Source organism: Parambassis ranga, chromosome 10 (assembly GCF_900634625.1).
Source record: "Parambassis ranga chromosome 10, fParRan2.1, whole genome shotgun sequence".
Classification (NCBI taxonomy): domain Eukaryota; kingdom Metazoa; phylum Chordata; class Actinopteri; family Ambassidae; genus Parambassis; species Parambassis ranga.
In genome coordinates, this window is record NC_041031.1 from 5,916,236 (window position 1) to 5,928,197 (window position 11,962).

Here is an 11,962-nt window from a genome sequence, read left to right on the forward strand (position 1 = left end):
TTTTGGCAAAAATGTTCAGATTGTGTCTGGGCTGAATCCTGCATACATACATGACAAAACTCTTTCATTGCATTGTTAATAGAGATGCACCGAATTTTCAGCCACCAAAAATTTTCGTCCGAAAACAGAAAGTGCACTTTTGGGCCATTTTCGGCCGATGTGACGATCAGATTTATTTTTCTGCTGGACATTTTTTTTTTAATTTGACAAAATGTTTATTTATGCACTGGTTCTATTTAAATAAGATGCACACATAATGTACACATGAGTGGGGTCAAGCTAAGTTATTTTATTTTATATTGTGCATTGTTTGAATGTGCTAAATAAATATTTTCAATTGTTTTATTCTTTGAAACATTAATATTAAGTTGTGCATTTGCAATGCTTTGATTTTAGTGAGGTTAGTACACAGTTATAGCCATTAATGCAATGGTACTAATAATTGGCATAATAGGTTTTGTTTCAGTGTTTCGGTTTTCGGCCTTAGATTTCTCATTTTCAGTTTTCGGTTTCGGCCAAGAATTTCCATTTCGGTGCATCCCTAATTGTTAATGAGCTGGATAAACAGGATTTTCTATAAGTCTAAATCTAAGTATAAATCAGAGCATTGTCACTACAGCTAATGTTACAGTCTGCTGTAAGATGTTTCCTATAACGTCAAGTGTACAAAAACAGTTGTTTTCCTTTCCTTTCAAGGGTAGATACAGCACCTTCAGAGCAAATCCACTGAGGAGGCGATGGTACAGGGCAACACTGAAAGCAAATGCTAATGGCTATCACACAGACACCCCATGAACCCTCTATGGGAGCCTGCCAAGGACTCCTATGCTGCAGCGATAGAATCACTGGGGTTAGCGTACACACACACACATCCAAAAAAAAAAGGAGGCTCAGACATACCCAAGACATACTGCCAAAGCGAGGGAAGAGAAAGAGAAAAAGACGAGCTCACACATTCAGAAAATGGATCTCTGTGTCCTGCTGGCTTTCAGACAGACAAATTGTCTGTCTGCAGATAATAGAGCCTCAGAAGTGAGGATGAGGAGCCATCTTCAAAATTCAACTATTCAACAAAAAAAGGGGAGAGAATGACAGAAGAGGATGTGTAAAGGGAGAAAAAGTCAGAATGAAATGGGAGAGCGTAAAGAAGACATCTCGACAGAGTAATAGAGATAGGAGAGACTCAGACAGAGAGGGGGCATGTTAATTAGGGAGTAGGTTGATAACAAATGTATTAGCAGGCCTCTTAAGGAAGGCAGGGGGAGGAAGAGGGGTGAGAGAGATAGGAAAAGGTTAACAGAAAGAGGAAGGAGAGGGGAAGACACCAAAGAAAAAGGCAGCCAGAGACACAGGATAATTATGAATTAGTTGATAAAGAGGTAATAAATGTCCTGGAGGGGAGCAGGAGTGACGGAGGACACAGAGGCGCAATGAAGGAGAAAATGAGGACTGGAATCCTTTCCATAATAAACTTTGAGCACTGAATATAAAAAAAAAAAAAGTTATCACCGTGCTTATTTATTAACTTTGATGGATCACACTTCACTTGTGATGTGTTGTGAGGTCACAGATGATTTTCTCCTGCTGGGAAATAAGCAACCAGGAGCCCCTTTGAAATGCTAAGCTGACATTTGTGCTAAAATAGGAGCTATACCTAGCATCACATAAAGAGGACGGCTACAGGTAGACACATTCAGCTGAGTCTGCTCTTATTATCCTGCTATTTGTTAAGCCTGATCACATCCTCACAGTCAGCGGCGACCCGCTGCGCGTCACAAAGCCACCAGCTACATACACAAATAACCATGGTTCATGTTGTTGTCAATTGTCGGACGTGCTACATGTGGTCTGAAAGCTCCAACCGCTTATTATAAAAATATAATTAGCACCAAAGCAGAGCGTAATATATTCATATTTACCAGCATGGTCTGAAAAAGCTCTGTAGCTCACTTTCAATAACAGTTATTATTATCATAACTATTTATTCACCCCCCCCCCCACCCCTCCATACAGTTGCTGTACTATTTCTATGTCTCACTATGGTGGACATGACTCTGTGTGTCTACATGCTGTGCAAACTAAAGTAAATCAGACTAAGAAGCCTCTGGAGAAATCTACTACTACTTTAACAATATGGTTCCTGGTAAAGAACGGCGCTACAGTGCACCCGTCCATGTAGAAAAGAATCAATAAGACAATAATACGGAGCAATCGCCGCGCTGAAACTTTTCCATTAGAACCCCACATATTAACAAATATCGATTAAACAAAAAAGGGTGTAGTTTCTTGTGCAGGACGCTTTCCAAGAGGATGTTCAGCAGCAGCAACATGATGCTTTATTCATTTAACACATTTACTTAAAGAAGTTAAATCTAAATATTAATATTACTCCTCATTCCCAAGTGCCAAACCATTTAACTATTAATCCCTTTGGCACTTCCCTTTCGCTGGATAGCCCAAGGGACACACACACACTCAGCTGGTCTGTGGGGAACTGGGTCCTCTCCTTCAGGCGAAATAAGAATCACTGAAATGTCTTTATTTTAATGCTTAGTAGTCATACTTTGTTTAATGTAGCAAAAAATAAGGAAACAAAAGTAATTTTCATTATGTAGTACAAGTTATTACAGTCTCATTATTTTCACTACAAAGCGGCACAGATTAAGGTTGTGATAAATGTAGAGTATGTGTGTTTTTGTCATCTTATCTGTGAAGGATCAGCTACAATATCAATCAATCAATCAATCAATCACTTCGTCACCTGAAACATATCAATGGCTTCTTCTGTTCAGTGATTTCTATTGGTGAGAGTTTTTGCTAATTATTATCCTCTTCTGTCCTTAAGGATACAATGGGATACATCAAACACACCACTTCCTCAGCTCTGCAGGGGTTGTCCCTGAATAGACTTACCTGCATGACATCAAGTGTTTAGAGCTGTAAAATAAAAAGTAAATAAATAAAAAAAAGCCAGTAAAAAGCTGCTGGATTCAGTGAGTGACTGGTAACACATGCAGAAACACCACTGTTAACTGCAGAATGTTTGGATGCAGGAACTAACATGCCGTAGTGATGCCCTGTATACACACAGTCCACCCTGCATTCACGTTGACACCCTCACAATGTTGTAGGGAAACATCTCTGTACGTGCCATACAGACAGGACACAGCAGATACATGTCAAAAGCGCAGGTGATTATGATAAAAGCATCATTAGGCAGCGTGTTAGCGTATGTCTTCAGGGTTCTTGTGTTAACACTGTAGACCAATTACAATCCAACATGCGCTCTCTCTCGTCCTCCCACTCTCTTCCTTTTACTCGGCGTGTTTCTCCGCGTCTCGCCGCCTCTTTCTACCCAGTGTAAATAATGTAATTTGTCACAGACAGGCCTCCGTGTAGGAGATGACCTTTCCAAATCTCACAGTAAATTGGCCCCGGCTACGTCAAGCTACGTCATTAGCCCTCTCGGTCTCTGTCTCGCTCTCACTTCCTCTGTGTCTGCCTGCCTTCAAATTCACTTGGATCATTTCTGTTTAATTTTAAATTCACTGTTTAATGTACTGTCCAGAGTCTAACAAGCAGCTCTCTCAGTCCATCTCTCTTCTTTTCAAATGTGCCACAGTCATCCTCACACATGTAAAAACCAATCACAAAGGCCTGCTGGGAGTCTTTTTTTATGGGTTTTTGATTGGCTAATGTGACCGGAGTGCTCCCTCTGTCTCCCTTTTTGTTCTGTATGTGTATGATAATTTCTTATTACTGGATCAGACAAACAGCCCGTTTATTGTGGATTGTACAGTTAAAGTAAATACAGCTGTATTAATGCATCATGCATCAAATTGTTGAAGAAGAGATCTCACCAACCTACATAGGCTACCATAACATGCATAAGGCGTAATAATAATAAAAATAAAATTAATAATAATAATAATAATAAAGTTTAGCTATAGCATTACCTGATATTTTTTAATCTAAATTTCCATAAATTTGTAATTTAAATTCCCTAGAGAGGATAAAAGATTCAATTTGTTTTAGACTTTAGAAGCAAACTGTGACAGGCTGTTTAAAAAAAAAAACAAATATATTAAATCATAATGTCTTAAGAGACATGCAGTCCAATTGATTTTTTGAAATTCTGATTCATTTTTTGAGATTCTACTCCAAAAATATCCAAAATGAGCTGCTCTGCAAATGTTTTTATTTATTTTGTTGTTGTATTTCTGTTTTTGTATTTTTTTGTGGTGGATATAATTTTTACATGTTGGACTGGGGCCTTCTATTCTTCCTGACACATTTCAGGTGGAGAAATATTAAATATTGACTGAGAAGCAGTAGCAGAATCTTCAACATTACGTTTTCAGCCTTTGAAGAATCCCTCGTGTACATTTTACAGTAGGCCTAATTGCACAATGCCAGTCACTGCTGGTTGCTGAAGTGTCAAAAATCCCACAATTAAATGTGTGTTAACTGCCTTAAGCTGCTCTGAGTTTTCTCTCTCTGTAGTCTTTATAATTGAATAATACACCGTATTCCGTGCTTTTTTTTCTGTAGTAGACCACCGCCTGAAACATCATGACATCTTGGTGTTTTCACCTTAATGATGTCGGACAAAATGAACCTGCTAAAACATTTAAGATCAGAGGGCTAAAACATCCTGCTAACAGACAGCCAGACAGATTTCCAATACGTCCGCCCAGAGCTAGAATTAAGTCGGCTTTCTGCCACCTTCAAATACTCACACAGACACACGTTCAGATACACAGACACAAAGTAGGTATCAGCAGTATCACCAATGCCAACTACAGCAGAGAGGAGAGGGCTACCAGAGCACTGGGTTCAAGGCAGACTGTGTGTGTGTCTATGTGTGTGTGTGTGCCTAAAAACAGGGAAATAGAGAGAGAGTGTGTGCATGTGTTATCATTCCTCAGCACCATGCTCCTCTTGGCAGATGGCTCTGCCAACCTCGGGACCTGGGGTGTATATGTGTGTGTGTGTGTGTGTGTGTGTGTGTGTGTGTGTGTGTGTGTGTGTGTGTATTGTCTTGGTATCCTAGGGGCACAAGGGCAGAAGCTACCTGGTGTTGACTGCCAAGTCTCTGGCTCTCTTGTGCTTTCTCTTTCTCTAAACCCTCACACACACACACACACACATAATCCTGCTGATATGCCCTGCCCAGTCACGACTTTAATAGCGTATGAGTTTGAATTTTGATACACAAGTTAAAACTGAGAGAAGCTCGAGCAGTGAAATAAAAACTGCCATTTAGATCCAGAGCAGCAGCAGCAGTAATGGTAATGAATGAGTGGATCCTGAGCTCCTGTGTGTAGCTCATAGGTCAGTGTTATCTCACACATTCTAATGTGTGTATCATGTTATCATAACACATAACACGCAGTCCTGCTGTCTGAATTAGTGCTATGCTACCTACTTCATTAGCTAATTCAACTAATTACTGATGAAATTTCAACAAATCAGCAAAGCAAATACTTGATCAGCTAATTAAACTAATTCTTGACGAGTGTCAACAATGAATTAGGGAATGTCATTTTGAGCATAATCACAAAATGCACTTTTGATTTGACCATGTAGCCTGTGCTAACAGATATCTGACAGATTGAACATTTCTTCATCACTTTTCTTCTTTTTCTCTGTTCGAAAACTCCACTTGTACTTCTCTTATCTCTCCTTGGTGTATTCTCTGATAAAGAAAACTAATCTTTAAAAAAAAAAAATCCTCCGGAGCAATAATGGCACAGATAAATATGAGTATTAAAAGGTGAGAAGACAAAGCCAATATTAGAGGAGCGGCTACAAAAGAAACCTGGTGATCTGATCCCGTGGGAAAGCGCGTGCTCAGCTTTATAGTCTAATTAAGACTTACAGGGGCTTTGCCTATTGACAGCAGGACAAATTGTGATTTTTTTTTCCTGCAGAAAACTTACTGTTTTTTTGTTTATAAGCCACTTGAGCTGCATGTGAATTCTCTCTTTCTTTTTAATAAAGATATTGCAGCTCAGAGAGTCATACTTCAGTGTAAGTACTTGAGCTGCACTCATGAGTGACTTTTTACTGCACCTCATTGAGCCACTGAGTGCCTGCTGGGTCTTATCGTCTGATGTTTGTCCTGGTAATTTGCAGTGTGTGTGTGTGTGTGAACTGTTGCATTGTATTATTATTCCATTACCATCAGTTTGAACTTTTCTTTGTAATTTAAAGCTAATTTATTTATTTTTTACATTTTTAATCTGCAGCCACAGTAATCTGATTCATTTAAGGAGTTGATGTTCATATTTATTCCATGTCAATACCTTCAAAGTTTCTGGGAAAGTGTTTGATCCTTGAGGCTAATTATTCATCACATGATCCAGCTTACCAGAAAAAAAAATGCACTGGGTGCAAAGAGTCTTTAAAATTTATGGGAGGCCAACAGAATGCTTACATGTGAACTGAAGAGGAGGGAGACAATTTCACTGATAAAGATGAATGTTCTGCTGCTGAGGATTTTTATATCCCATCCAGATGGTTACTCTTAATTTTCTTATAAGACACTTAAAAAACTGAACAGATGGTGTAGCTGTTTATATGGAGGGTGTGCAAACCCTAAAATGTCTTTACTCCAACTCTCTGCATGTGGAAGGGCACTCCATTTACCTACTAATAAAGTTTTAACAGGCGACCGCCGTCTTTGTGCTCCGGATTATCTGTTTAACAATTCATTCAGAAGCTCCGTCATCATAATTATCATTCTTAAGATTTTTTTTTTTTGCAATTACGCCTTTTATTCAGTGCTTTGGTGATTGAAAGCGGTGAACAGAGTGAAAAGAGAGCGGCAGCAGTGAAACGTGGCTTCAGCTGAGAGCGTCTGACATTGTGGTTTTCTGATAGACGCTCTAAATCTTACAAACAAATGTAAAAAGTTTAGAGATTCTCCTCCATTGTTAAAATGTATAAACAGCTGGAAAGGCACATCTGTATAATATTACATCCTTTGGAGCTCCACCAGGAAAGAAAGAGTCTTTAGTCTGCAGTGCATCACTAACAACTTCTCACAATTACACTTTGGCTCAGAATCACATGTATCTTTCTGGAATATATCAAATCTGCAGGAAACAGGCAGATTATTTTAAATCTGGAAACATTGTCTCAAAGCTCTCTAATCAATATATTTACTTAAACATCAAGGGATTTAAATGAGTGTGTGCAATGTCAAATTATGTCAATCGTTTCCATCGGACCCACAGAGATGTTTGAGCAGCTCAGCTCGTGTGTAAGCTCAACATTTATACAGCTTCAGAAGCTTCACTGTTCTGGTTCGACCATCACATGCACACAAACATGCTGCCCATGCTTGCTGTGTCATATTTTTGTATTATATATATATATATATATATATATATATATATATATATATATATATATATATATATATGATATTGAAGCTCACTAAACACCTATATATATATATATATATTGGTGTTTAGTGAGCTGATTGATTCATACTGGGTTCATCAGAACAACAACTAGATTATGATGTTATAGAAATGAAGCAGCCCCCCCCCCACCCACCCTTTAATTGCCATTTATATGCCTTTATGAAGTGAGACATGTGAATATTTCCTCAGAGTATGCTCGACAAACACACGTTAACCCACAGATTGAATTGGTTTGTGCATATGTGTATTTGCGTTTTGTGAATGTGTGAATTAGGTCGTCCCTTACAACAATAAAGCTAACTAACGAGGACTGGCTGCGTTTCTTTTTCAGCACCATGGACAGTGACTGTTCCAGGTGATCTGATTGGTTTTACCGGCGTCTTCACACCTGCTGACAGAGCTCACATGTTACAGCCCTGTGGGGGTAATTGTACAGTCAGTTTGAGATAAAATGATATATTTTTTTTCAGTCTTATATCTGCTGGACCATTTGTTTGTGAATTCTTGGCAGTTTGGGATGAGACACAGCTTCCTTTCGCAGCCTCTGAGTCACCGATGATGTTGGTGTGAAGTATCATCAAGTGGAGCTGGTTTGGCGAGCCGAGGCCGATCGCACAGCGAGGATGGAGATTGTGTGTGATGAATGATTTTTGTGCTTATTGAGCTTGCACGTGTGACTGAGCTGAGCAGGATTGACGGGCAGATTGAATACTGGACTGTGAGGATGAACACTGAGTGAGTTGACTCTGTCACCACTTTTCTCTGCAGATCCCATCTTTACCCAGACTAGAAGCACCATTTTCAACCATTTTTTGTGGGGTGGGGGTTGAAATATGATGAAACTATTAAGCCCAGATAATAAAAAAAATACAAATAATCAGAGTGGCTTCCTGCAGATGTAAACTTTTAGGCTCCAAAACACGCAGCTGGAATCTTATCATTCCATGCTGACGATATGTGTAATCAATTCTCTAATTAACTACTTAAATGGTTCAACCAATCACCATCAGCATCAATTAACATTCAAAGCCATCTCCCCCAGATTCCAGTGCCATGATTAGCCAGCTACATGATGGGCAATTACAGTGAGCAGTACGCTACATTCAATGCAAGCCCTATTACAATCATACAAAGACTTCAGATCTCCGAGCGACAGAATAAAACAAGAGGGGAGATGGGAGGAGGCGGAGGGAGAAAGAGCAACAAAGAAGAGAGGAGATGAAAGGGTATTTCTACAGGAGGAGGAGGAGGAGAAGACCTACAGTGTTCGCTCAGATTTAACAAAGGCGTGGGGAGCTTCAAGATTGTTTTCTCTCTCTGGTTTTTTTTTTCTTTCCCCTTAAAGGGAAAATCTACTGTCAAACACCAGCCGCACATCAATGGCGAGGGATAGACTTTTAACTCCAATCTGAGTGATTTTCAGAGGCTTCTACTTAAGGTGTGTGTATGTCCTCTTTTATTTCTGTAAAATTTCCACTGTAAAATTTCAGGAAAATAGATCTATTTCAAAACAACTCCTGCTCTGCTGCTCTGCTTTTCATCTTCCAGTGCCAGTGTTATCCTTCTTGTAATCTTGGACACTTGAGTCCATTTCTACATTTATTAGCAGTGAGTCGCCAGCTACATCAAAGCAGCTTTTACAGCTGAAGACGCTGGTTAAAGAGCAGACTTTGGACAGAAACAGAAGAGCTGCACTGGCTCCATTCACAGTCAGATACAACTCATTTAATCTGGATCCTGATTGAAAAGTACACACACACACACACACACACACACACACAGACACACATATATATATATATATATATATATATAAAACTCACACTTGGCTCAGTTAACATGTATAAAAGCAACATTTCTTTCATGCTTCGACCACTGAGCACAGCAGTTATAAGCTTTGTTCCTCAAACGTCTTCAGGGTGCTTCCACATGTAGAACTTGCATTTAAATTAACAGTAAAAAAAAATGCCTTGTGACTCCAAATGTCATAAAAACCACCCAGGATAATCCATACATGGGAGATGTCACCTCCAGGTTGAGGCTCGGTGAGTAGTCTCTGGCTGTTGCCAACTTGGCAGCACCACCAAATTCCCAGTTAGTCCAAAAAAATGGGCAAAGAGGTGAAGTGTGAGTGAAGCAGACATTTGCCTATAGGCAGGCAGCCTAAGTCTTAATATAAAACTGTGAACTAGACTACGATGGGTGTTTGTACTGGGCTGTAAATATTTTATTGTTTTGTTGTAAATTTGGGGAGAGTGACTCATTTTTGGAGGCAGCCTCAAGTGGCCATTCCCAGGACTGCAGTTGCTGACGATGGAGTGCTGCAGGTTTGAGTCTTAAAACCCAGATAAGCATTAGCATATTAGCACAACTGGTTCCCTCATCCAGAAGCCAATAACACTGTTTGAATGAGCAGAACAATGCCTCATCGTACATCATTAGATCCTAATATTGTATCGCCTGGCTGTCACAATCCTCTGTGTCTAAATATTAAAATAAAAATGTCAGACACATAGTTGTAGTTTCTAGTAAACAGAGACATGGATCTGGCTTTGATACACCAGCAATGATAACAACTGCATAAACAGATGCATGAATATTTAATTGGGCTTTTGATTCACTGACACTGGCACACCTTCACAGGTAATGTCCTCTTCAGATTTCATCATCTCCCTGATCGACCTATCAGCAGCTCCCTGGTTGTTCTTTCTTTTTTTTCTTCATTTGATGTTTCAATGCTCTGTGTTTTGTCACAGTAAAGCCTGTTTCAGTGTTTCCCATCAGGACCACCTGACAGCACAGGCGTGATGGAGTGGTGGCAGGGGGAGGGTGACATGTGTAGACACCCCAAGCTTGTTGTTGAGCCCGGAGCAGCTCCACTCCAGCAGTGGGGGGTTAAGTACCTTGCTCCAGGGCCCTTCCGTGGTGGCTGCTGAGGGACATCAGTGTGTGTCACTTTCCCCAGCTCGCGCTCTCCCTGCTGAAATACGGATCCAAAACAGCAACATGGTTGCCAAGTTATCGTGCTCCCACTGTAACAGAGAGTGGATCCGGAGCGACCGAAGAGTCTCCATACTATTTTAACACTATGTGATGTATACTGTAAAACTTGTCCTACTGTAAATAAACATAGCTTTTTTACTTTATTCTTGTTTACAGTGTAACTTGGAGCCATGTTCAGCTCTAAAACAAGCTTAACACCTATCCAAAACTCGTTCGGTTTTAAAAAAATTAAGACACAATTCTACATAAATGCACCTCAACAGGAAGCTGTCCACAAGTCTGTGTTGACAGAATTGCCCTTCCATTACTTTTCATATGCCTAGTTTGTGTGCAAATGTTATAAAATCAGACAGAGACACAGAATTATGAGAAGACTTCTCTTGGTGTGGGTCTTTGTTCTTATGTCCTTTGCTGCATACAAAATGACTTCCCTCTGAGGACTGCAATACATTAGGATCTTCAGAAGATGCTTATTTTAAGACAATAATCAACTTTTTCACTCTAATTCTGACCACATTTTAGAGTGATGAGGCTGCATTTTTACATTATTTCTCATTATATCAGCTAGTTTAAACACACATATTGTTTATTTCCCATCCAGATATTCAGATTTGACATCTCCAAACTGTGTCCACACATGCACCAACACCTGTACTGCACACGGCAGCCTGAACTCTCAAGACTACATTTGTAATAAACTACTAAACTTATGTAGGAACGGTCCATTCACATGGCCTGCTACCCGCCGTGTCCCCGCTCTGCCACGGTACCCGGTGCGTCCCGTCATTCAAATCCAACATTCCTTGATGTCACAATGAGACAGTAAAAAGTCGGCGTTGCGCTGCCTGTGTGTAGCCTGTGCGTGTGTGCATGTGTGTGTGTGTGTGTGCAGGCTACGTATGCATGCCTCCCGGTTCGTCTCCAGCAACAACGGCAGCTTCACGGTGACAAAGAAACAGACGGTTTGCACGATTTCTCACTTTGCCTGCATCTGTGTTTTTTTTTCTTTTAAATAAAAGCCTTGATTTTTACCTCAAAAGCGTGACAGCCACATCCAATCATCCCTCCACAATACACACACACACGCGAGCGCGCATAAAAACACACACATCATAATAAAGCAATGTGCACAGGACTTACCATGGTTGTTCAAGCTCCCAGTCTCTGAAAAAGTCGAATTCAAAGAGATCCATGGCCGCTCCGGCTGGTGGTAGTGGTGGTGGTGGTGGTTAAAATCCAAAGCTGGTGCTACGTGGTTCTACATAGGCTACTGATACTGAGCGAGAGAGAGAGAGAGGGAGAGGGAGAGTGTGTGTGTGTGTGTGTGTGTCAGAGAGGGAGAGAGAGAGAGAGAGTAGACACAAGCTGCTGCCGCTGCCAGGAAGCTGCTACGTGGTCGAGGCAAGCTGACAGCCAGGCAGAGGTGGAGGGGGGGAGAGAGAGAGCGCACACACACACACACACACACACACACACACACTGTGGAAGTCACACTGCAAAAATATTCACTGCAAAAATGTTCCTTC

At 40.4% G+C, this 11,962-nt stretch overlaps 1 protein-coding gene across 1 annotated transcript in view; it reads right to left on the minus strand.

Moving 5' to 3' along the window:
• The window catches only part of aff2 (AF4/FMR2 family, member 2), a 111,560-nt gene extending 99,810 nt beyond the window's left edge, over positions 1-11,750 (minus strand). Inside the window, exon 1 of the mRNA XM_028416076.1 lies at positions 11,577-11,750. Coding sequence (XP_028271877.1) covers positions 11,577-11,629 — 53 coding nt within the window. The 5' untranslated portion in view covers positions 11,630-11,750. The remainder of the gene's footprint in view (positions 1-11,576) is intronic.
• Between the last annotated feature and the right edge of the window lie 212 nt (positions 11,751-11,962).